Source organism: Phaseolus vulgaris, chromosome 4 (genome assembly GCF_000499845.2).
Source record: "Phaseolus vulgaris cultivar G19833 chromosome 4, P. vulgaris v2.0, whole genome shotgun sequence".
Lineage (NCBI taxonomy): Eukaryota > Viridiplantae > Streptophyta > Magnoliopsida > Fabales > Fabaceae > Phaseolus > Phaseolus vulgaris.
Genome location: NC_023756.2, coordinates 23,478,374 through 23,505,242, shown reverse-complemented (window position 1 = coordinate 23,505,242; position 26,869 = coordinate 23,478,374). Strand labels below are relative to the sequence as shown.

At 42.3% G+C, this 26,869-nt stretch overlaps 1 protein-coding gene across 1 annotated transcript; it reads right to left on the bottom strand.

The window, feature by feature from the left end:
* Positions 1-15,821: 15,821 nt before the first annotated feature.
* On the bottom strand, positions 15,822-23,374 carry LOC137837465 (uncharacterized). The gene is made up of 2 exons (XM_068646451.1): positions 19,424-23,374; positions 15,822-16,755 (listed from the first exon to the last, which is right to left on the bottom strand). The coding sequence occupies exons 1-2, from the start codon at positions 21,119-21,121 to the stop codon at positions 16,696-16,698; spliced, it is 1,758 nt and encodes a 585-aa protein (XP_068502552.1). The 5' UTR covers positions 21,122-23,374; the 3' UTR covers positions 15,822-16,695.
* Positions 23,375-26,869: the final 3,495 nt, after the last annotated feature.

Genomic DNA, 26,869 nt, shown 5'->3' with positions numbered 1-26,869 from the left:
ACCTGCTTGTTGCAAGTGCCAATGTCTGATCTCCGAGAACTGAGCTCTATGCGCTCTGGTCCATTACACAAGCCCCCCATCTCAAGCTGAACTGGTTTCAGTGAAGAGACTAAGTTGCTATGCACCTGTTCGGGTGCTTGAGCCACAAAGGTGGCGAGTTGCGATCAGGGGTGCCCATGTCTAGATTGTCTCTGAGCCAAGGGTCGGCACATCTAAGTCACAATATACTTGTTCAAAGGCTCGAACCACAATGGTGGCGAGCTGCGACTTGAGAGTCGCTATGTACTTGTTCGGGTGCTCGAGCCACAAAGGTGGCTAGCTACGATCAGGGGTGCCCATGTCCAAAGTGTCTCTGAGCCAAGGTTAAGTGCACCTGAGTCACAATGTACCTGTTTAAAGGCTCGAACCACAACGGTGGCGAGCTGCGACTTGAGAGTCGTTATATACCTGTTCGGGTGCTCGAGCCACAAAGGTGGCGAGTTGCGATCAGGGGTGCCCAAGTCCAGATTGTCACTGAGCCAAGGGTCGGTGCACCTGAGTCACAATGTACCTGTTCAAGTGCTCGAGCCACAACGGTGGCGAGCTGCGATCAGGGGTGCCCATGTCCAGATTGTCTTTGAGCCAAGGGTCAACGCACTTGAGTTGCAATGTCCCTATTAATGGTTCCAATGGCTTGACTTTCGTCGATAGGCTTCGTCGTCCAACACTTTTATGACCGTGCATGGTGTAAAAGTTTGATGTTGTACTGCCCTTTACTGTCGAGCTACGGTAGGACATAATCATTTGTCTTTCTCGACATACAAGTTCTGGAAAATTTGTCAAAGTTGATCTTTATTGCATGTTGTAGACCGTGAACTAGTACCCCAGGTAAGTTCCTAGGAAAGAGAGGTGGGTCACCAATGGACGCGCTTAAATACCAAGTCTTTCCTCGCCAGAACTTTCCTAGACTTGTACTTTTACACTACTACGCTCTATATCCAGTAACGAGAATAACTTCTCTCCTGCGAGAGATCATCATCATGATAACAATATCACAACATATTTAAATGATAATTAATCATTCGCGTCATCTTCAGAATAACATGATAACAAATTCTTAAATATCCGTTATTTCCATGATAATATGATAACATATTTAAACAATAATAATTATATCTTTCATCTTCAGAATAACATGATAACAGGTTCTTAAATATCCGTTATTTTCATGATAATATGATAACATATTTAAACAATAATAATTATATCTTTCATCTTCAAACTAATATCACAACATACTTAAAAGATAATAATCATTTATCTCCAGAATAATATCACAACAGATAAAATATATTTTTCATCTTCTATCTTCATAATAATATCACAACGGATAAAATATAATATCACAACAAATAAAATATAATGTCGCAACAGATAATATATAATATCACAACAGATAAAATATCTTTTTCATCTTCTATCTTCATAATAATATCACAACAGATAAAATATCTCTTTATCTTTTCTCTCCAGAATCACAATAGATAAAGTATCTTTTTATCTTTTATCTCCAGAATAATATCACAACAGATAAAATCTCTCTTTATCTTTTATCTCTAGAATAATATCACAACAGATAAAATATCTTTTTCATCTTCTAACTTCAGAATAATATCACAATGGATAAAATATAATATCACAACAGATAAAATATATTTTTCATCTTTGTTACCTTTCCTGGGCTGACTAACATTTGAGCCAAGCTCACGACTTACCTCTCGTGCCCAAACACCGAGATGACCTCCCCCAAACACTTGGGTCGAGATGACGAGCTCTCCTGCATGGTACACATGCCCCTGTCTTACCTGCCACTAGGTAATCATTTACTCACGGGGCGCCTATACTCGAGTGGTTGTACTGACACTGAGCTAGGTTGACTTACCTGTGTTGTGCTTAAGCAAATCAACAAACAAATCAATCCCATAGAGTGCATATGCTCGTACTTATACCGAGCTAGGTCGACTTATCATGTGCCAATTCAGATAAATCAACAAAGCTAAATGCATCATCTTCCAAAAACAATTTTATCACATATCTTAGCTGAAATACAATTTGAAGTTTGCCACATTCCACGCTCGAAGAATGGCCTTAACTGGTCAGCCTTGGCTTCTTTGTTTACTGATTGGAGGGCTTTCACGGTCTCCATGGATTTGTTGTATAGTGAGGTTATCACCTCCTTCTGATGTTGTGGGACCTTGCCTAGTAGTCCTCATACTCCTTAGTGGCTTCAATCACGAATGTGGATGAGACCTAGTTTTAACGAGCCCCACGGTGAGCGCCAAATGTTCCTGCAGGTTGACTCGCTTCGTCGGTTGCCTTTAGCCCTTCTATCTCTGCCTGAGAATCATACTTCCTTGATCAAGAAACCTCTCACCTGCAAAGATAAAGGAGCGCCCTAGCGGTCATTTGCACTCCGACGATCAAGTCAGTATTAGGGCAAAGAAACACCAAGAGTGTATGTTGCCATCAGTCTTAGAAACTGCGTACCGTAGCCACGGATCTTGAGTTCCTTTTATAGAGTGGCGTTAGGTTACCTCTTGCGGTAACAACTTCTGTTACTAGAATCTTATCTCGAGAAGGACATATTTAATGGGACTTTAGTGTGTGTAATCTTAACAGCACAACTGCGCAAAATCTTATCTCCTAGAAGTGTATCAAATCTTAATAGAATAACCACCTAGATACCCACTTGGGTAACGTTCCCCAGGATCAAATATGAGCCCAAACATGTAGCCCCTTGTTCTCGACCCAACGGTCAAGTTGGCCTGCTTGTTGCAAGTGTCGATGTCTGATCTCCGAGAACTGAGCTCTACGTGCTCTGGTCCATTACAGATACTATATTAAAAAAAGTGAAATTTAAGTCTAACTCAATCTCATAAAACTAGTTTTATGACAAATTTTGCATCCACTTATATATTATAATTCAATCCTATCTCTAGTTGAGGTGAGATCTCTAACACACCTCTTTGATTGAGGATTGAAAATATTGAGCGTGGGACTAAGGGAAACTCGATTGTGGATGTGATGATAAGCCCATCAAATTTAACTATAATAGGCCTTAAATGACTTTGATATCACTTTAAAAAGTGAAATTTAAATCTAATTCAACCTCACAAAACTAACATAGTCAGATGAAGTTTGTATTCATCCATAAATAATTTGATCATATATCTAGTTGATATTCAACAAGTCATCTAGACCAACTAATTTATGTTTTTAGTCAGGTTATGTTTAAACTTCTCTATAAAAAGCAATAATTAAAAATTATGGATAAAAGTATTAATTTTTTTTTTATAAAACCTAAGAATAATTCAAATTGCATGTTAATGTTGTAACTTCAAGTACAAGCTCCACTCCTAACTGCACCTAAGATAAGTACAAACTCCACCCCTAACTGCACCTCAATCAAGTATTAAACATGCTCCCCTTCCACCTTCAATTGTATCCTAGCCAAGTAATCTGTGTTCACTTGTTTTTCAAATTTATTAATCATGACTTTCTACGGTAAGTGCATCGCGTTTGTTAGAAGTAATAATTGTCTCTAAGGACAGATATCGATCCCCCAAGGAACAGTGAATTATCGAGTACAATAATCGCTAAATATCAAACAGAACAATAAAAAGAGTGTTGAAGTGATTGTGTTGGCAATGATTAATAAGAAAACAGACAAAAATTTAGTTGCTTCAAGTTGGAAAACAGGGATTAGGTTTCATTTATCTCACTCTCATGTATTATGATTAGCATGTCAATATTAAGTGCTTTGATTGAAATTGATGCCCATAGAAAATTCATTTATATCGATGTCTCGCATATAAAATTCTTAAGAATGTTTCCTAAATATCAATTTCTCGCATATTTATAAAAGCAACTTAGAATCACACTCGAACATTAATGGCAATTAACATTTCAAGTCTATTTCTAGCACTCAAATATGTTAAGTATTGTTGTTTAGGTCAGAACCCTAAAATACCTTTTAGTCAGATTTAAGATTCTCAATTTGTCACGAAAATTTAAAAGTAAAACAAAAATACCAGTAATCAATCAAGAACAAAATCTTATATCATATTAAATATCACCTCAATACATAAGATTTCGAGAAGATTACTCTCAATCCCAAAGGGTAGAATTAGCCACGCATACTTCTAGCACCTATCGTTCTCCCAATTGGGTTACAATTCATTCAATGTTGTTTTCCTCTCAATCTTGCACACTAGGATTGAGCCTCTAACCCCTTATTTAACCTGATTTTTAAGGGTTAGGTCGCTTCCTGACGCATTCTATCTGTGACAAAACATAAAAAAAAACCCAATTTGTCTAACGCATTCTCACTTGAGCGAGAAAGGTGTTGATTTCCAAAAACAGTCTTGGAGAATCTCCTGTTGCAAAATTGATTTTTTTCGGCACTTTCTCCATTCTGGGACCTTCCAACTTTCTCTTTTTAGCTCAAATCATTACTCTTTAATCCAAATCTCCAATCTTCCCTAAAAACATGCAATTAATACCAAATTTGGGAATAAAATTCTCTTATTCAAATAAAGATCATAAAAAATGTAAAAATGTATAAATTCATAAATTAGGGATTATTTTATATGTAAATTACCAATTAATAATCATAAGTGCCTATATTTTAATATGAAATATTACTGAAATTAGACACTAATCAATTAATAATCACATCATTAGACACAATTGTTTTTTTTTTTCATTGAGTTAATTTTATTTGAGGAACCTTGAAAGTTAGAATATCTTCAACAAGTCAGACCAACTTTGCTCCAACATTCATTGTTCAACCGCCAATTGCACCTCAATTTGATTCTCAGCCACCACATGATTGAAGAGGCCCCAGCAACCAAAAGAGCGTCTAGGACCAACCTTGCATGAAGAGCAACCACAAGAGCGTCTAGGACCAAATCTTGCATGAAGGGCACCCACAAGAGCGTCTAGGACAACAAGGTCCATGACCAAAAGAGTTGATGTTCCAAGAAGGCCCATCAAGCGTTAGCATAGTTTTATTTGTGGTGCAAATAGCATAACATTGTGAACTGTACCATCCCGTATCCGGGTGTTGACAAAGTCAAGGTCAAAGTCAACGCCAGGAGTCAAAGTCAACATAAGGCGTCGCCTAGATGAAGGGACGCCAAGTACCAGCGTCGCTAAGAGGAAGCGTCGCCAAGGCGAGGCGTCGCCTAGGTGGAGGCGACGCCCAATCAGGGCGTCGCCAAGATTAAATATCATTAAGTCAAGGCAGTCACAGCGCGGTTCCCCGATACCCATGGGTAGGAAACACCATGGAGGGAGCGACGCCGTGGGAAGGCCTCAGGTCCCGACAATCTGGGGTAGTGATAAAGAGAAGGAAAAGGTGGCTTCAAGGCCATAGTGATAGCACCAGTGTAGAGCAGCCTGACTCGTGAAGTACCCCTGCCACCCCAGAGACGCCTTTGGGACAGATACGACTCAAGGGGAGGGTCACGCCCAGGGTAGCCAGGTGCAGGGTATGAGAGGAAGGCAGATACGCTCTCAAAATGAGTGACTAGATGATTGGGGGCATGAGTTGGCACCCAAAAAGTCACCCCTTGCGCAGTAGCACTCCCAAGCAGGAGGACTCACACGTAGAAACGTCCCCAGATGGGGTCATGGCGCTGTGAGGCCCTCCACGTGCACGACAGCCAGGTCAGAATAGAAACACCATTTAGTCAGGTACCAGGTAATTAAAGTCATTTAATACAGTTTCTGTTTCGAGCGTTTAACGTACTATAAAGGCTCCCAAGCATTTCAACGTCTTAAATGCGTTACGTTTTCTAATTAGACGCGTTAATTAAGTGCGTTACGTTTGATGATTAAAAGCGCTTTAAGGCGCTTTAAATGCTTGGGTAGTTTAAATAGCGCCGGGAATGTTGGAAACGGGGTTCGGACTTTTGGCAAATTTCCCATAAACTCTCTAGTTGCTTGCTCGAACCTTGAGGTTACGCACAAGGGACTAGGGGAAAGATCTTTGCTAGAGGGGGAAATACAAACGAGATACAGTTTCCTTTTTACCACCTTTAGAGTGGCATACGCGGTACTCAGATACGGAGGTGCATAGTTTTTGGTGTTTCTTGCTGGCTGACTTGAGCGTCGGAGTGCAAACGGCCGCTAGGGCATCCTTTTTTCCTTCTTTGCAGGAATCCACAGGTAACCAGTGGGAAGGTGATGGCATTTTCATGAAGTTCTTCTTGAATCAATGTAGAGTATGGGGCGGAAGCAATGAATGAGAGTGAGCAAGATCCTCCTAAGAGTGGTGTTGATCTTGTAGGTGCATGATAAGTGTGGGTATTGAGTGGTTCGGCCAGCTCAAGGGAAAAGATGAAGGAATTGAAGTTTAGAGCCTAGGATTCTAGGGAGAAGCAAAGTTTGGCACAAAATGGCAGCATAACTTTACTCACAATAAACTTGAAAATACAAGGTGTAGGCTCCTCCTTTTATAGGCTAAGGAGGACCATAATTGATGAGACTAATGAAATGTAAATGTGAAGCACATGGGTGCACATGGCACATGGGTGCACAAATGAGCACATGGGGAGGGGTGTGTCTAGTTTTTATGCTCACCCCCTCCATGGGCTTTCTAGACCGGCCTTGGTAAATTTAGAGGTTTTTTTAGAAACTCTAAGTTTACCTAGGTTGGTGTTTTAGGTGCCAAAATTAATTCTAAGAAAATTACAAATAAAGTTCCTATGCTAATTTTGACAAGAAATTAAAGTCTACTCTATACTAGAGTTTATGGCATTTGAACATGTAAAAGAACGTCTTCTTGGATCCTCTTGGCCATAACTCTTTGGTTGGCCCAAATCTACCCTTTGGTGGGCTTGCATGTGGGCTTGTGCTTGGACCTCTTCCATCATCCCCTCCCTCTTGAAAAGGATTTGTCCTCAAATCCAAAGGTTTTTCTTCAACTAGGGGGATGGTTGTGGCTGGATGGTGTCCATCATCTCCTCCTTCTTTGAGAAGATCTATCCTCAGATCTTCAGACTTGATCTCGGATAGCAGCCTCTTGCTTCGCCAAAGCTTGTCCTCCTGGGTCAAACGTCCACCTATAGAAATAATCAAATAAGGCATAGGTGTTAGTTTGCAAATTAAGTTTACTAGGTTGCCATTTTTGTTTTTCTTTTGGTTTTGGCAACCTTGGACAAAGTTTCTCTTTTATTGGTTGTGTGTGGTCTCTAATCATCTTATGTATTTTAAAATGTTCATTTGTGGTTACTTTCTCTTTAGGCATAAATCCTATAGGAGATGGTAACAACTTAAAAGGAGAAAGATGATTTAGGCCACACATAACTTTAAAAGTAGAAAAATAAGTAGTTTTGTGAACTACTTTATGGTATGTTTGCTCATCTCTAGAGTTGTGTGTGCACTTTATGATTATATTACGCATAGTAGAAAGAGCTAGATTTTGAAATGTATTTTGACCATGTGTTTGAGGATGATAAGAATTTAAAGTGTGCAACTTAGTTGCAAGTTTTCCAAAGGAAATCCTCAAATCATGGTTTGCGAAATTTGAAGCTCTATTCAACACTATGCTTGAGGATAAACCATGAAGATGTATCACTTCTCTAGAGAAGAGTTTATCCATAACCATGAAAATTGAATCAAAACCTTTTGTTGTCCTAGGGAGTTTTAATATGAAATTTGTATCTTCCCAAGGATCATTTGCAAAAGGTGAAGGAGTATAGAGTTCATGAGACATTGCCTTGGGTGTAGTTTGAAAACAAGAATTGTACCTAAGGTAATGTCTTTGAACTTCTTTTCTCATGGGGGACAAAAGTTTTCCTTTTAAAAGCTCTAGAGTTTTATCAACTCTAATTTGTCCCAAGAGTTCTCCTTCATGAAGACTTTCTCTCCTATGTGTAAGGATAGTCTCGTTGTGACAACCATTGTTTATAAGGATTTGTACACTTTGCGATGGTTGTCTCAATAAGACATGACAAGTTTCTTTAGGCCCTACTTCACATAAAAATTTGTTTTTGTAGATGCTTATAAAAAACTTGACATTCACTTGGTGATATCCTAGCACATATGAGAAATAATCTATTTCATTTTTATCTATGCAAGCTTCTTTTAAAGACTCTTCTTTTTCACTTAGGCTTGCAAGTGTTCCTTTACAAAAGGTAAGGCTAGGTTGGTCAACAAGAGGTATATTTTCAAATGTATTTTCAACTTTTCCTTCTTGTTGAATGACCTTGTGGGAAGGAACACTCTTCTCCCACGCCTTTTGTTTCCCAAGGGTTTTCTCTTGCTTTTCTATTTTTACATTTTCTTCACTCTCACTAGCTTCTTTTTCTTGGCTACTATTCTCATCTTTGTCCCTTAAGATCACAGATCTTTCATTGAAACATTGAGATGCTAATTGATCATTGCCAAGGTATTCTAAACTTGGAATTTCTCTAGCTGGAGTGTGAGAGATATGCTTGGTTAGGTTTTCTTGTCTCTCTTTCCTAGCTCTCCTAGGGAATTGTTGATGATATTCATTTTTCCTAAGACTTTCTTCCCCAAGATAATCATGATGTTTAGAGCTAGATGCATGAGAATGTAATTTTTTTGGAAATTGAGACTTCTCATTCTTTGCTTTAGTCAATTCATTAGTTTTGATCTCATTCTCCAATTGTTTAGATGAAATTGATTGAATATCCTTAGTAAGTTGTTTCAAAAGAGATTTCAAGGATTTCACCTCACTTTTAAGAGATTTAGAGGAGTGAGAAGACATGACTAAAGCTTTGTGTGTAGAAGTATTTTACCTTGAGAAAAATTTAGGGAAGTCAAAGAAGGTAGTCTTCCAGGTAAGGGAGGTGAGTCACAGTGGACTACTTAAATACCAAGCCTTTGCCTTAGCCAAAAACTATCCCTCAATGTCTTCACAAAGCTTTCTCTTAGTAAACCACTTGAAACACAATTAAGTTGAGAAATCAAAACTTTTTTTTCAATGCAAGAAAAACAATGTATACTAACTAATTAACAAAGCTAGACGGTTTATCACAAACTTAACAAAAATAAGCATGCAAAGCGTCACTAACTAAGCAAAAGAAAAACAATTACAAACAAGTAACAATTACTAATCAAGAAATTGCTATACTATTCGGCCCTAGGTGAGGCTTCTTGGACACTTTGAGCCCTTGAAGACACACTCACCGTCTAAAACGTAATTAACAAGGTAATTAACAATAAACCAAGTTGCAAAGGAAATAAGAGAACTCCCTATGTTGATCCTCTTTTGATTAATGCACTTCCTTGTTGTCTTTGATTGTTGATCTTCCAAGTGTTTGTAGTGTTTATTTCAAGAATATTTGTTTCGGCTTTGACCTTGTCTTCTCCTTAGAATGATGGCCTTTAATCCTCCAATTTCCAGAACCTAGCAAAGGGCTAAACCTTAACCAAATCAAGTTCCCATTCACATAAGCACCAAAGAAGAATTAAATTCCAGCACCCAAATTAGAGGTCAAAGAACAAAAGCAAGAAACAAATTTAATTGAATAAAACAGTACCACCAAAAGGATTTAGATGATGACAACTAGAAAGAGAGTCAAGAAATTAAAGCAAACAAATAAAGGTACTCAATTAAAGGTTGACACACAAAAGAATTCCTAAAGAAAAGCACTAGATTAGATGACCAAATAAAAAAAAACAGCACCACGGGAAAATGTTGTGGGCAAAAAACGTGTTTGTTCCCCGATTTATGCTGATCTGTATTTTTGGAATTTAGCTCTGAAATTTGTTATGCAAGATATTCAGGATCTTATCTAAAATCTGGCTTTGGAATCACTCAAAACGGATGCACCATTTTTTTTTAATAAATTTTGCAAAATTGGTGTTCGGTTATGCCAGCTGGAGCGCTTCAGATTTGCACTCTGATCTTAAAAGATTTATCATTTTTTTTCTGTTGCTTCTTTTGACCTAATTCTTTTTTTTCCTTTATATAACACTTTAAACTTGCATTTTCCAGAGAATCAAAATTTTCCTACGAGTGGAAATATTTTTCTGGGTTAAAACAGCCAAAACAGAGAAGGTGAAAACAGGGGAATCTGAAAACTGGAAACAAAAACAGCAAGATACCAAAGTTTAGACACAATGGAAATTTGTGAAATAGAATTGTGTATGATTTAAACACAATATGAACTCAAACTAAAAATTAAAAAGGCACCAAAGGAGCAAAGAACAGCAGATTCAAGCAAATAAAGAGACCCAAAATCAAGAAACAAATAAGCCAAATAAAAGGACTACTATGAATTGTTGACAATATGGATGAACATGACTTGACAAAACATGTATAGATTCAGAAAATTAAAGACTCAAAGCATAATATGAAGCAAAATAATGAAAGCAATAAAGACTCAAAGCCTAAAACAAAATAGCAACACAAAGGTGTATGGAATCCTATCACAAATTGCACAAGAACTTGTTCAAGATCAAATGAACAAGAGTGCTTCGGTTGGATCTTCCACAAAGCACACCAAGAACAAATTAAAATGTAAAAAACAGCAAGACAAGTAAGGAAAGTAAATGACAATATGAAATAAAGAAGAACTAAAATTTAAAAGACAAGGAGCTACTCATCTTGAAGAACCAAAGCTCATGATACCAAATTTTCATGAAGTTCTTCTTGAATCAATGTAGAGTATGGGGCGAAAGCAATGAATGAGAGTGAGCAAGATCCTCCTAAGAGTGGTGTAAATCTTGTAGGTGCATGATAAGTGTGGGTATTGAGTGGTTCGGCCAGCTCAAGGGAAAAGATGAAGGAATTGAAGTTTAGAGCCTAGGATTCTAGGGAGAAGCAAAGTTTGGCACAAAATGGCAGCATAACTTTACTCACAATAAACTTGAAAATACAAGGTGTAGGCTCCTCCTTTTATAGGCTAAGGAGGACCATAATGCAACCCTAATGCTAGCCAAATGAAATGTAAATGTGAAGCACATGGGTGCACATGGCACATGGGTGCACAAATGAGCACATGGGGAGGGGTGTGTCTAGTTTTTATGCTCATCCCCTCCATGGGCTTTCTAGACCGGCCTTGGTAAATTTAGAGGTTTTTTTAGAAACTCTAAGTTTACCTAGGTTGGTGTTTTAGGTGCCAAAATTAATTCTAAGAAAATTACAAATAAAGTTCCTATGCTAATTTTGACAAGAAATTAAAGTCTACTCTACACTAGAGTTTATGGCATTTGAACATGTAAAAGAACGTCTTCTTGGATCCTCTTGGCCATAACTCTTTGGTTGGCCCAAATCTACCCTTTGGTGGGCTTGCATGTGGGCTTGTGCTTGGACCTCTTCCATCAGAAGGAGTCCCTAGCTGACGGTTGAGGTTGCGCACGAAGACGTCCCAGGTCAACCGGACGGAACATTTGGCGCCCACCGTGGGGCACGATATAAAACATCAGTCCCATCACAAGTTTGAGAAGATCTACCAAGTTATAGTAACGTTGGAGGAGGTTTGAAGAGACCGTGACAATGGCCACCACAAGACGGGGTACTGCACGCGCGGCCCCAGCAGAACTGTCCATGCTACAGGTCCTGGAGATAATGCGGGGGCTGCAGGAGGATATGGCGGAGTCGAAACTGGAACTGGAACGCATGCAAGCAGATCTCGAAGCCTCGCATGAGAGGAATGAAGAGCTCCATCGTGTAAATGAGGAGTTGCGTCGGGGTCTGCGAAATAATCGGGGGCAACGTGAACATGACGAGATGGAGAACCACTCCCCGCCAAGGGAGTTTTCCACTCCCTTCTCGCAGGAGATTCTGGATGCAGTGATCCCGAACACGTTCGCGGGGCCCAAGGTGATCTTCACCAGGATGGAGGACCCTGAGACGCACCTCGCTGCGTTTCACTCACAGATGGTCCTAGTAGGCGGCTCTGACGCTGCCAAGTGCAAGCTCTTTATGAGCACCTTGACTGGGATGGCTATGGATTGGTTCATCAACCTACCGGACGGTCATATCACCTCTTTCCGACAACTGTCACGATTGTTCATGGAACAATACCTAGCAAACAAGGCCCCGCCGCCGGTCTCCTATGATTTGTTTGATGTGAAACAGTATCAAGGGGAGACCCTAAAGGAATACATCAATCGCTTCGGGGCCCAGGTAGTAAAGGTTGGTACGACAGAGGAACCTATGATCGTATACGCGTTCGTGAAAGGCGTATGCCCCGGCCCTTTTGGGGAATCCATCATTCGCAACCGCCCAAGGACTGTTGCTGAACTATGGCGTCGGGCGGTAGAACATATCGCTTCTGAGGGAGAGGTGTGCGTGAAGCGCACCAGCGTCGTACCCGCGCGCCCGAGGGGACCGACGCGAGCTCAACCTGCCAGGATCAATGAGACCACGACGGGAAGGAAAAAACCAGATGGGAGACGCCCCTACGAGGCCAGAAAGCCCCAGCCCCGGGGTCCAGCGGGAGGCGATCGCCCGGCCAGAGAAAGAACGAGGTCGGCGAGATACAATTTTGTGGTGGAATTGAAGGACATGATCGCCGTGCCTAATATAGCTGAGAGATTGAGGCGACCGGCGAAGTCCTATAAGGTGTTGGAGCCTCGGAAAGACTCTTGGTGTGAGTTCCACGAGGCTTTCGGTCACCACATTGATAACTGCCTCGTTGGGTTACCAGCTGGACGAGCTGGTGAGAACCGGGTTTTTGAAGGATTATGTTGCGGAACCCGTAACGACCGCCACCTTGCCGCCGCCAGCAGAAGAACAAGCACACGAGACGCCGATTCTCGGCGAGGTCCATACCATAGCTGGAGGATTTTCCGACGGAGGACCCACCGCATCCCAGCGAAAGAAATACGCGAGGGGGGACCAACGGGCAAGTGGAGTCAGCAAACAGAGTTTTGCTGAGGGCGTTAAAGAGAAGGATAGAGAAGGCCAAAGGGGCGTGGGCGGAGGAAGTTCCAAGGATCGTATGGGCATACCACACCACGCCCCAATCTTCTACCATGGAGACGCCTTTCAGTTTTGTGTATGGGTCGGACGCGATGATCCCGGTAGAGATACATGAAAGCTCACCGCGTTTTCAAAACTTTGTGGTGGAGGAATCCAACGAAGAAAGGCGGGTAAACCTGGATCTACTAGACGAAGCCAGGGAAGAAGCCAGAATAAAAGCTGAAGCGGTGAAGAGAAGAGTAGAGCGGCAATATAGCTCTAAGGTAAAGCCGCGACAGTTTCAGATTGGTGACCTAGTTATGAGGAAAGCCCACCCATACGAGCTGGAGAATAAGCTGTCTCCCAAATGGACCGGACCCTTCAGAGTTACTGAGGCTTAGGGCAACGGTTCGTACAGCCTCGAGACCTTGGAAGGAGGTCCCATCCCGCGCAGTTGGAGTGCAGCCAACCTGAAGTTTTATTTTAGTTGACTTATGTAAAGCAGCTATGTAACAGTCTTGTTAAAGGGGACGCTCTTTTTCCCTTTCCGGGGTTTTTTAATGAGGTCACCCAAATAAAAGAAAAAAAACAAGTTTGAGAAAAAACCGTGCCTTGGTTCTCGGTCTTTATCTTTCTCCGTTTGAAGTAGCGTGAGGCGTCGCTAGTAAAAGGGGCGTCGCCAAGAAAAAAGGCGCCGCCAAGAAGATAGGCGTCGCCAAGAAGGAAGGCGTCGCCAAGAAAGAAGGCGTCGCCAAGAAAGAAGGCGTCGCCAAGAAAGAAGGCGTCGCCAAGAAAGAAGGCGTCGCCAAGAAGAAAGGCGTCGCCAAGAAGAAAGGTGTCGCCTGAGTGCAGCCACCGGTAAGAAACATGACGGAGGAAAAGCGCACAATATATGAGACGTATGCAAAGTAAAGTGGCGTTACAGAAACCAAGTACGGTATAGTAAAGTTGATTTTACAAGCATTTTTCGATACAGACGTGAGAAATGCGAGTAGGGCAAACATTGCAACTCATACAAAAACACAAACGAACCACTTCTCAGTGGCCATCAGAGTCAGCACGGGAGGAAGGCGAAGCCCCGCTCTCAGCCCGCAGAGCTCGGGTCAGTCGTGTCCTCCGCTCTTGGTTTATTTTCGAACCTGCACCAAGGAAGATGAATGTGTCAGAGACACCATGAAGCAAAACACACCCAGATAGAGAACGATAAAGGCGGAAGTTTCTAGGGCAGTGACTCATACCTATGTACTTTTCGAGAGTTCCAGCGTTGAACTCCAAACTGATCAAGGTGGCGGAGTCAAAACCTCCCGCCTCAGCAAGAATCCGGCAAACCACTTGGTCATTTGGGGCTATCTTCTTAAAGGGTTTGGATTTGAGGGCCCTCATCTCCCTCACCCAGTACAGTGGAAAACCATCCAGGGTGGAGGGAACGAGGTCAGAGCAGCAGATCTTGAAGAACCGGCCTTTCCACCCATTGAACGAGTTTTGGAAGGGGGTCAGGAGAACCCTGCCAGGAACGTTACTAAGGGTTACCCAGAGGTTGCTCCTTTGCCTCTTCACCTCAAAGAAGTGAAGAAAGATGTCAACCGAGGGTGCACAACCCAGAAACCCGAAAAGGATGTCAAAGGCCTTGACAAAAGCCCAGCTGTTAGGATATAACTGGGCCGGAGCGGCATTGATCTCCGTCAGCAGTTCCTTCTCAAACCTGGAGAAGGACAGGCGCACGCCGATGGTTTTGAAAACCACCTGGTAGAAGTAAAAGAAGGGGACCCCGTCGTTGGCCCGTTCATCTCCACATACTGGCTCCCCTAGAGTGCAAGGGAGCACCGCAATGTCGTCGTCGTGCCTCCTCGCGAAGGCACGATGATTATAGGAGCATGGATCACCTTTGTGTTCCCTTATGGCCCTGGTGGAGAGTAAGCAGGAGCATTCGTCAAGAAGCTCGCTCGAAGCCCAAGTTTACAGGTCCTTGGGGTTGACCCTGGGGGAGTGGCATGATAAGACATTCTTGAACAAAATCAGGGAAGTTTGAAGGAGTGTGGCCCACTGGTAACGCAAGGTTAAAATGCTGGTGGGAACGAGCACTGGAAGGACCCTTCGCGAGAAGAGAAAGGGTGCACGTAGGTTACGAAGAGCGCACGAATGATGAGGGCAGTTTCAAAGTTTTGAAGAATTAAATACTGCGGTTAGAGCGCCAAACGACGCAAATGGAAGTATTGCAGTTATAGCGCTAAATGACGCGAATGGATGCACTGCACGATCGAGCCACGTGGCGGAAGATGGAAGGATGGCCCTGGCACCTCTGGTTGAACTCAGAAAACGTCGTATCGACAGAATGCCCAAGGGTACGATGCGCCGTCGAGAGCGGGTCAGGGGCACAGTAGGAGTCAGAACCAACTCGAGTGACTGAACGTCCCATCAGCCATGTAAGAAGCGCCACGTGGATAGCACAGGCGAAACCCTGAGCTCTTCGCCATCCTAAGGCGTCGACCAGGGCCAAGGTAAAGATAATGCCCAAGGCGACGCCAACATGAGACGCCCGAGGCGTCGCCTGGAAAGGCGCCAAAGGCGACGCCAGCATGAGACGTTGCGGGCGTCGCCAACCCAAGTATCAGCAGTGCCGCCTCCCCGATACCCACAGGTAGGAAAGACTGTGGAGGGAGACGAGATCGCCAAACGCCAGCGAATCACTGGCAGGGTTGTTCCCCGATACATATGGGAAGGAAAGACCATGGAGGGAACGACCCCCCCCCCCCCCCCCCCGCCTAGAGCACTCGGCGTTTTTAGACACCCGGGGACGATACGGCGCTGCTGTAGCATGCCTCTCCTTAGGCGTGGGCGTCGGGCACTAAGAATCAAGGGACAGATCGCTTTGGTGTTAGAGACACCCTGATGTGAATGTAACTACAAGAACACATGATTCTTGACATTCTTAGGAACAACTTGAGCTGGATTTGAAAGGCACTTTACTTTAGAATTGGATCAATGTTCTAAATTCAAGAACTCACCAAAACTAAGCACCAACCAAGACTCATATGGAAGTCCATGTATTGTCAAATTGAATCAAAACAAAAGGAAAGAAGAACAAGAATTAAAACTGGACAGAATTTAAAAGCTAGCTACTGAACCAAAACAGAATTAAGAACACAATGCTGGAAACACAAAATTAAACGGTAGAAAAAGGAGTAAACTCTAGGAATCAAAACTACCGAATGGAAAATTGAAGAAAAGGGAAGAAGAACACTTATAGAAGAAGATGCTTGCTGGATTTTGAGAATTGGAAGAAGCCATTCACGCCACTTGGAACCTTGAACCAAGATAAGTGATGGAGTGCCACCACTTGAAGCTCACCATAGCTCACAAGATAAGGCAAAGAAGAGGAAGACTCAAAACTCACAAATTCTCTCCAAAATTGAGTATAGTCTCTCTACTATAAAATTCCAATCTGAATTGTACAAGCTAAGCACCTTTATTTATAGCCTAGAGGTGCTGAAAATGCAAGCTAAATGGCACACAAATGCAATGAAATTCGGTTTGGCACCCCCTAGGCTCCTATCTACACTCCCCACTAGACTCCCTTACTACTTACACCTTTTTATTACATTCACACCCCTATTCTATAAAAGAAATAAGAAGAGCCATTTTATTATACTCTTGTCCCAAAGCTCTTGCCATGCTCCTAGTAATTCGTTGGGCTTGGGCCCCTTGTTGGGCTTGGACCCCTTGATGGGCTTGGGCCCCTTGTTGGGCTTGGTCTTCATGGCCTAGAGCATCCTCTACTTGGTTTCCATCATGCTCCCCGGGTTGGAGAGAATTCGTCCACGAATTTGGGAAACCTGCAGCAAAAGGAGTGAGATCAGTAACATTGAAAGAATTACTACCAAGATAAGTAGAGGGCATATCTAACTCATAGGCATTATCATTAATCCTCTTGATGACTTGGAAAGGGCCATCACCACGAGGCATAAGTTTGGACTTCCTTAGAGAAGGAAATCTATCCTTTCTCAAATGAAGCCAAACCCAATCACCGAGCTCAAAGATTAATGCCTTTCTCCTTTGGTTGGCAGTGTCAGCATACTTACCAACTTTCTTCTCAATTTGTAACTTGATGCGGTTATGCAAATCTTTAACAAAAGATGCCTTTTCAAAACCGTCTTTGCATAGAACCTCATCAAGGACAGGAATGGGAAGAAGATCTAGAGGTGTGAGGGGATTAAACCCATAAACAACCTCAAAAGGAGAATGGTTAGTGGTGGAATTCACTACTCTATTATAGGCAAATTCAACATGAGGTAGTAAATCCTCCCAAGCCCTTGGATTCCCGGAAATAAAGCATCTTAATAATTGACCCAAAGTTCTATTAACCACTTCGGTTTGACCATCAGTTTGGGGGTGGCAGGTAGTAGAAAACAGAAGTTTGGTGCCAAGTTTCCCCCATAAGGTCCGCCAAAAGTGACTTAAGAACTTAGAATCCCTATCAGATACTATACTTCTAGGAAGTCCATGCAAACGAACAACTTCCTTGAAGAAAAGATTTGCAATATGGCATGCATCATCCACTTTGTGGCATGGAATAAAATGAGCCATTTTAGAAAAACGGTCCACTACCACAAAGATGGAATCCTTACCCTTCGATGTCTTGGGTAGTCCTAAGATAAAATCCATAGAAATATCAACCCAAGGCATTGTAGGGATAGGAAGAGGGGTATATAAACCATGGGGTTGGACCTTAGATTTAGCCTTCCTACATGCTATACACCTATCACAGAAGGTATGTACGGATTTGCGCATGTGAGGCCAAAAGAAATGTTCATGCAATGTTTCTAAGGTCTTAGCTACCCCAAAATGTCCCATAAGCCCACCCTCATGAGCCTCTCTAACAAGAGATTGTCTAATAGATCCTTGGGGAACACAAAGTCTTTTTCCTTTGAAAAGAAAACCATTATGTAAGAAAAAGTCTTTATGACCTCCCTTGGAACACTCTTGATAGATTAGAGAGAAATCTAAGTCATCATGATAAAGTTCCTTTATGTGATCAAAACCTAAATATTGAACATTTAAAACATTTAACAAGGTATATCTTCGTGAAAGAGCATCGGCCACTACATTAATTTTACCTTGTTTATGTTTGATCACATAAGGAAATTGCTCAATAAACTCCACCCACTTAGCATGTCTCTTATTAAGCTTGCTTTGGCTTTTCAAATATTTAAGGGACTCATGATCACTATGAATCACAAATTCCTTTGGAAAAAGATAATGTTGCCAATTTTGCAAAGCTCTAACAAGAGCATAAAGTTCTTTATCATAAGTGGAGTAATTGAGATGACTCCCTTTGAGTTTCTCACTAAAATAAGCGATGGGGTGTCCTTCTTGAAGGAGGACGGCCCCAATGCCTATATTAGAGGCATCACACTCTATTTCAAATGTCTTAGCAAAGTTAGGAAGGGCTAGAATGGGGGCTTTAGTTAATTTATCCTTCAAAGTTTGAAAAGCGTTTTCTTGCTCTTGTCCCCACTTAAAAACCACATCCTTCTTTACTATGGCATTTAAAGGTGCGGCAATTGTACTAAAGTCTTTCACAAACCGCCTATAAAAACTAGCAAGGCCATGAAAGCTTCGTACTTCGTTGACATTGGTGGGTGTAGGCCAATGTTGAATTGCTGCAACTTTTGTTTGATCTACATGCACCCCTTTATGACTAACCACAAACCCTAGGAAGTCTATATGATCTAATGCAAAGAAACATTTAGCATGGTTAGCATACAACTTCTCCTTCCTAAGGGTTTCTAGAACTTGTCTAACATGTGACTCATGATCTTCTAAGGACAAGCTATATATAAGAATATCATCAAAGTAAACCACAACAAACTTGCCAATGAATGCTCTTAAAACATGATGCATGAGTCGCATGAAGGTACTAGGAGCATTAGTCAAGCCAAAAGGCATGACCAACCACTCATATAAACCAAATTTGGTCTTAAAAGCGGTTTTCCATTCATCACCATGTTTAATTCGAATTTGATTGTAACCACTCTTAAGATCAATTTTGGAAAATATTTTAGACCCATGTAATTCATCCAACAAGTCATCTAACCTAGGAATGGGATGCCTATATTTGATGGTGATGTTATTTATAGCGCGACAATCCGTACACATCCTCCATGTCCCATCCTTTTTAGGGACAAGTATGACAGGCATAGCACATGGGCTCATGCTATCTTGTACCCACCCCTTAGCTAATAAATCCTCAACTTGTCTTTGAATTTCTTTGGTCTCTTGGGGATTGGTCCTATATGCAGGGCGATTTGGTAAAGAAACCCCGGGCATGAAGTCCATTTGGTGTTCAATCCCTCTTAGAGGTGGTAAGCCTTTAGGAGGATCTTGAAACACATCTTCATATTCCTTTACCAAATGGTCCAAACATGTGGGACTATCCTTAGCCGACTCATATTCAATAGGTCTAGGAATAGCTAAAAAAATAGGCTTGTGAGTAACTATTACCTTTTGAACTTGTTGGGAAGATATGAGAAGGCTTCTCTTGGAATTTTTAATTTCTTTTTCTTTCTCTCTCTTTTCTCTCATTTTGACTTGGTCCTCATGTACCTCCTTTGGAGAGAGAGACTTGAGAATGACTTTGTGTCCATGGAAGTTAAAAGAAATTTTGTTGGTAAAGCCATCATGAAAAATTTTTCTATCAAATTGCCATGGCCTACCTAAAAGGATATGAGTAGCTTCCATTGGAACAACATCACACAAGACCTCATCTTTATATTTGCCAATGGAAAATGTAATGAGGACTTGTTTGTTCACCACTATCTCACCCACCTCACTCAACCATTGTAACTTGTAGGGCTTGGCATGAGAGATGGTAGGCAATCCAAGTTTGTCTACCACTCTTGTGCTTGCCACATTTGCACAACTCCCCCCATCCACAATCAAAGAGCAAACTCTATCATTAATAAGACACCTTGAATGAAAAATATTTTCTCTTTGAGTTTCATCAAAAGGTTTTAACACTTGTCCAAGCATGCGCCTTATTACTAATAGGTCACCCTCATGTGGGCTTTCACTTTCACTCTCACTTGGGGATCTAGAAGGTGAGGAATGTCTAGAAGATTCGGACCCATGCTCACTACTATCTACCCCATCATGCATATACATAGTTCGTTTAGTAGGGCAATTAGAAGCAATATGTCCATAGCTTAAACATTTAAAACACTTCTTACTAGACGATTTTTGTGGTGATTTAGGCCTAGCATTGGAAGTGGAAGGCTTAGACTCTCTAGGTTTGAAAGTAGAGTCCTTAGAAGGGATGTTTGAAAAAGAGTTTTTATTTTTCCAAGAAGAGTGGTAGTAGTTATCTTTAGAAGAATTTTTGAAAGCATTTTTCCTTGCAAGTTGATTTTCAATTTTGCTAGCAAGGTGCACCACATTTTCCAAAGAAGAATATTCTTGTAACTCTACCACGTCTTGAATATCCCTTCGAAGTCCACTCACAAACCTAGCTATCTTAGCCTCCTCACTCTCATCCATATTAACTCGAATTAAAAGCGTGTCTAGTTGTTTAAAGTAATCATCCACACTTAGCGCGCCTTGATGAAACCGTTGGAGTTTCAACATAAGGTCTTTCCTAAAGTGTGGGGGTACGAATCTAGCGCGTAAACATGCTTTCAAATCGTTCCAAGAGACCACGGGCGGCCTCTTGTGTAGGTCAATGTCCATGAGGTATTGATGCCACCATTGCATGGCATAGTCCAAAAATTCTAAAGAAGCTAACTTAACCCTATGTTCATCCCTAACCCCATTTACATCAAAAATTTGGTCCACCTTAGCCTCCCATCCTAAGTATACATTGGGATCACTATCACCACTAAAACTAGGAAGTTTTACATTTGGAGAACAAGGGCCAGCCACATGTTGGCGCCTCTCTTCATGGTGATGATGTCTTGGCCTTGGATTGTCTTCATAATAACCATGGGAGTGCCTTGAAGAATGCCGACTAGGAGGAGGAGTTCTTTTCTCACGGTTTTGATGCATTTCCTCTCGGTTTAACTCCAAACTTTGGAGCCGTGCTTCCATCTTCCTTATCACCTCAAGATAGTGAGCATTGGATTGCTTGGCATTCTTTAAGTCCTCATAAAGGGCTGCCTTTTGTGGTGAGCACGGTTTGGAGGACTCTCCACTAGAGAAATGAGCCATGAGCAGAAAATACACAAAAACAGAAAACAAAACAGTGAAAGAAACTTGTTAAACAATTAAAAACAGTGAGATATAGGTTGCTGGAAAAATGCCCAAGAAAGCACTCAAACCACTCCAAGAAAAAATTCTGTCCTCAACCAAGCCTTGCTTGTGAAATGGAGTAGCTTCAAGTGAAATATGTTACAGCAAACCAACTTACTTAAGAACAAGTCTCCACACAACTTTTAAGAAGAACAAAAAGACAAGCAAGAAAAAGGTGTAAACAATAAAAGCTAAACCAAAAACAGAGAGTAATGTATGACAAACTAGAAAGAATATGAATGAAAGACAATCAAGAAAAATAAGGAACTCAATGAATAAAGAAGGCACACAAAAAGAGTCCTAAAGAAAAGTGTTAGAGTAGATTAAAGAAAACAGAAAACAGCTACTGGAAATGTATTGTTTTTTTTTTTTTAAAGCAAACTGTGCTATGTTTACAGATTTAACTGTACCGATTGAAAGCGAACTGGACTGTGAAAAATTAACCACAGAAACTTCAATGTCTTAACTCAAAAATGGCACTGGAATGAGGTAAAAACAGTAAGCCAATTGAGAGAAATAATTTTTTCAAAATTGCTGCCCAATTACCGTATTCTTTTCGGCAGTATTGTACACTTTTCGTATTTTATTTATCATTTTTTGTGTACTTGGAATTTTTGAGTGATTCTTTTTTCTATGCTTTTGTAACACTTTGAAGTATGTAAATCCAAATTTTCACAAATTTTCAGTGAGCCAATTAATTGCAGTAAATTGAAAACAGTAGCACGTTTGTAAGAAAACAGAGTATCCTATTCAGGAAAGAAAAACAGTAAGATGAACTAGCAAAGACATAATGGAATTTGTGTAAAAGAACTTGTATAGAATGAAGATACAAGCATGAACTCAAATCTAAAAATGAAAATGCACAAAGGATCAAGCAATAAACTAAAAAACAGAAAGTAATACCAAAGCAAGAAACAATCAAAGCAATAAAAGTACTACAAGAAGTAATGACAATTATGGAATAACATGACTAAGACAAAACTTGACATGATTACAAAATTAAAAGACATATAACAAGGTATAACCACAAGTGAAAGGAAGCTTAAGGTCAGCTCTAGGAAGGAGAATGCCATTCCAAAAGAGCAGCCATACTCATATGAACAATGAGTGCTAGAGTCCTTTTCACAAACACATGGTGTAACAAAAGAAAACAGCAAGAAAACTCAAAATAAATCCTAAAACAGAATGGTAAACAACTTGAATTAAAGAGCTCTTGAAAGTAAAGTGCAATACAACTCAAGAATTAAGCAAAAACAAGCCTAGACTCTAGATACCACATGATGTGAATGTAACTACAAGAACACATGATTCTTGACATTCTTAGGAACAACTTGAGCTGGATTTGAAAGGCACTTTACTTTAGAATTGGATCAATGTTCTAAATTCAAGAACTCACCAAAACTAAGCACCAACCAAGACTCATATGGAAGTCCATGTATTGTCAAATTGAATCAAAACAAAAGGAAAGAAGAACAAGAATTAAAACTGGACAGAATTTAAAAGCTAGCTACTGAACCAAAACAGAATTAAGAACACAATGCTGGAAACACAAAATTAAACGGTAGAAAAAGGAGTAAACTCTAGGAATCAAAACTACCGAATGGAAAATTGAAGAAAAGGGAAGAAGAACACTTATAGAAGAAGATGCTTGCTGGATTTTGAGAATTGGAAGAAGCCATTCACGCCACTTGGAACCTTGAACCAAGATAAGTGATGGAGTGCCACCACTTGAAGCTCACCATAGCTCACAAGATAAGGCAAAGAAGAGGAAGACTCAAAACTCACAAATTCTCTCCAAAATTGAGTATAGTCTCTCTACTATAAAATTCCAATCTGAATTGTACAAGCTAAGCACCTTTATTTATAGCCTAGAGGTGCTGAAAATGCAAGCTAAATGGCACACAAATGCAATGAAATTCGGTTTGGCACCCCCTAGGCTCCTATCTACACTCCCCACTAGACTCCCTTACTACTTACACCTTTTTATTACATTCACACCCCTATTCTATAAAAGAAATAAGAAGAGCCATTTTATTATACTCTTGTCCCAAAGCTCTTGCCATGCTCCTAGTAATTCGTTGGGCTTGGGCCCCTTGTTGGGCTTGGACCCCTTGATGGGCTTGGGCCCCTTGTTGGGCTTGGTCTTCATGGCCTAGAGCATCCTCTACTTGGTTTCCATCACACCCCGTGGACGATACGGCCCCATTAGGCAAGCCGCTCCATGGGCGTGGGCATCGACGCGTGACCTTCCCCGGACATACAAGGCCGCCCAACGCAGTGAAAGAAACGGGTATAGTGCAGGCAAAACCACCGAAGCACGTGAAGGCAAAGAACGAAAGTAAAATCACACAGGCGGAATTCTATATCTCAATGGCACGAGCGTCCTTTATCGCTTTCGCCAGCATCATCCTTTTGGAGGCGCCCATCACTGATCCTACATTCAGATAAACCAAGCAGCAGACGTCAAAGCCAAAGCAATTATGCATAATCACAAAACGTGTAGAAACGTGAGACGCGAATCACATGGTATAATGGAAAACAGGTGGAAGAGGCCAGAGGAACAAACATCTGGTAGTAAGGTACAGATAACGAAAGATGGTAAGGGGAGGGTCTCCCTACCAAAATATGTGGTCAGGGCGTGAGCGTTGTATTCGCTCGCGATAAGCTTCAATGTATCGAAGACGATCCCCAGGCCAGCCAAGGCCTTGCATACCTCCCTGTCAGCAGGGGATAGCTCATCCAGGGCTTTGGCCCTGAGCAGCTTAGGGTGCTCCGTCCAGTACAGGGGAAAGCCGTCTAAGGCTGTGGGGTCGTGCTTGGCGCTGCACACCCTAAAGAATTTCCCTTTCCAGTTTTTATAGGAGTTCTGGAAGAGGGAGAGGATGATCCTGCCCGCGATCCCGGAGAAGCTTACCCAAAAGCTTTTCCCCTGTTTCTTCACTTCGAAGAAATGCAAGAAAACATCCACGGAAGGAAGGATGCCCAGGTGCCCGCAGAGAATTTGAAAACCCCTTACAAATGCCCAGCTGTTGGGATGGAGCTGGGCGGGGGCTGTGTTAATCTCGGTGAGGAGTTCCCTCTCAAAGGGCGTGAATGGGAGGCACACCCCGATGCGTTTATACACCGTCTGGTACATGAAGAAGAAGGGACTCCCCTTTCTAGGCCTGTCATCCACACACACAGGTTCCCCCGGTCGGCCGGGACGAACGGAGATGTGCGCGTCGTGAGTGCGGCAGAAAGCATTAAAGTTATACAAGTGGGGATCCCCACGATGATTCTCCAGGTCCTGAAAGGATGTCAGGCTGGTACACTCGTTCAAAAGCTTGTCGGGGGCCCATGTATAGAAGGCTTTATAATTGGACTTGGGGGTCTTGGGGGGAGAACCAGACTGGGAGTTCGGGCGCGTCATGGTGTGAATAAATAGCTGGAGAAAGAAGAAAGGAAAAAGGTTTTTAACAAAATGATGCCAAGACAGAAAAGGGGGTAAAACCCCAGGAAATACCACCCACGCGAGAAAACCCAGAAAGAAGGAGAAGGGAACAGAGAAGAAGGGAGAAGCGGAAGAACACAGTAATGCATAAACGTAAACAGTCCCAGGCAGTTCAATAAACTATGCAATGCGACGAAGGAGAAGAGTCGGGATGTGGAAAAATCATACCTTTGTTGTCGAAGTAAGGGAGGAAGGAGAGCACGAAGGAAAGAGCAGGAGTTGCAGGGAAAGGGTTTGAAGGCGATGAACAGTGCGGAGATGCAGAGAGAATGGATGTAACAGTGGTGTGAGCGCGGGGTTTGGGGTAACTTGAACGTTACATTTGCAACCCAAGAGGCGCTAATCAGGAGCCGTGAGATCGTGTCGCGTGTCAAAGGATTAAGCGCTCAAGGGGAGCGCAAGAGACTCTAGAGGCTGGCCGTGTGATGAGCCACGTGGCGCACGATTAAGCGTGGCCCCAAAGGGTGTTATTTTTCCCGCTTCAGAGGATGTCCAATCAGCCATTAAGAGCGCCCCTATGGTTCAGAGAGTGTCACGTCAATAATTCGAAGAATTGTTGAGTCAGCAGGGAATGACACGTCATCAAGGTGGCACGTGGACGGCGTGGGCGAGGCCTTAGTCTTTGCGCTGAAGACAAGTCTTCGGCTTAAGACTGGAGGGCTTGTGTACCGTCCCGTATCCGGGCGTTGACAAAGTCAAGGTCAAAGTCAACGCCATGAGTCAAAGTCAACATAAGGCGTCGCCTAGATGAAGGGACGCCAAGTACCAGCGTCGCCAAGAGGAAGCGTCGCCAAGGCGAGGCGTCGCCTAGGTGGAGGCGACGCCCAAATATCATTAAGTCAAGGCAGTCACAGCGCGGTTCCCCGATACCCATGGGTAGGAAAGACCATGGAGGGAGCGACGCCGTATGAAGGCCTCAGGTCCCGATAATCCGGGGTAGTGATAAAGAGAAGGAAAAGGTGGCTTCAAGGGCATAGTGATAGCACCAGTGTAGAGCAGCCTGACTCGTGAAGTACCCCTGCCACCCCAGAGACGCCTTTGGGACAGATAAGACTCAAGGGGAGGGTCACGCCCAGGGTAGCCAGGTGCAGGGTACGAGAGGAAGGCAGATACGCTCTCAAAATGAGTGACTAGATGATTGGGGGCATGAGTTGGCACCCAAAAAGTCACCCCTTGCGCAGTAGCACTCCCAAGCAGGAGGACTCACACGTAGAAACGTCCCCAGATAGGGTCATGGCGCTGTGAGGCCCTCCACGTGCACGACAGCCAGGTCAGAATAGAAACACCATTTAGTCAGGTACCAGGTAATTAAAGTCATTTAATACAGTTTCTGTTTCAAGCGTTTAAGGTACTATAAAGGCTCCCAAGCGTTTCAACGTCTTAAATGCGCTACGGTTTCTAATTAGACGCGTTAATCAAGTGCGTTACGTTTTATGATTAAAAGCGCTTTAAGGCGCTTTAAATGCTTGGGTAGTTTAAATAGCATTGTGAATGTTGGAAACAGGGTTCGGACTTTTGGCAAATTTCCCATAAACTCTCTAGTTGCTTGCTCGAACCTTGAGGTTACGCACAAGGGACTAGGGGAAAGATCTTTGCTAGAGGGGGAAATACACACGAGATACAGTTTCCTTTTTACCACCTTCAGAGTGCCATACGCGGTACTCAGATACGGAGGTGCATAGTTTTTGGTGTTTCTTGCTGGTTGACTTGAGCGTCGGAGTGCAAACGGCCGCTAGGGCGCCCTTTTGTCCTTCTTTGCAGGAATCCACAGGTAACCAGTGGGAAGGAGTCCCTAGCTAACGGTTGAGGTCGCGCACGAAGACGTCCCAGGTCAACCGGACAGAACATGAACCTTGTTTAATTCTGCAAATTAGGATTAAATTAGGATTACCTAGATTAGTTACGGTTTCTAGAACCTTCCACACTAATCTAGGCCGACCATGTGAAAGGCAAGGTGTCCCATGTGCTCCCATGTGCCATGTGCCCCATGTGCTTCCATGTGCTTACACTTACATGTAATTTGGCTAGCATTTCATTTGTATTTGGCTCTTCAAATTCCAGCCCTCCAATCCTATATAAGGAGGTGCTTGGCTCTCATTTTGTAAGATTAAATTGAGTATTGTTATGCTTCCAAACTTGAGCCATACTTTACTCCCTTGCCTAAGAAATAGGTCTTA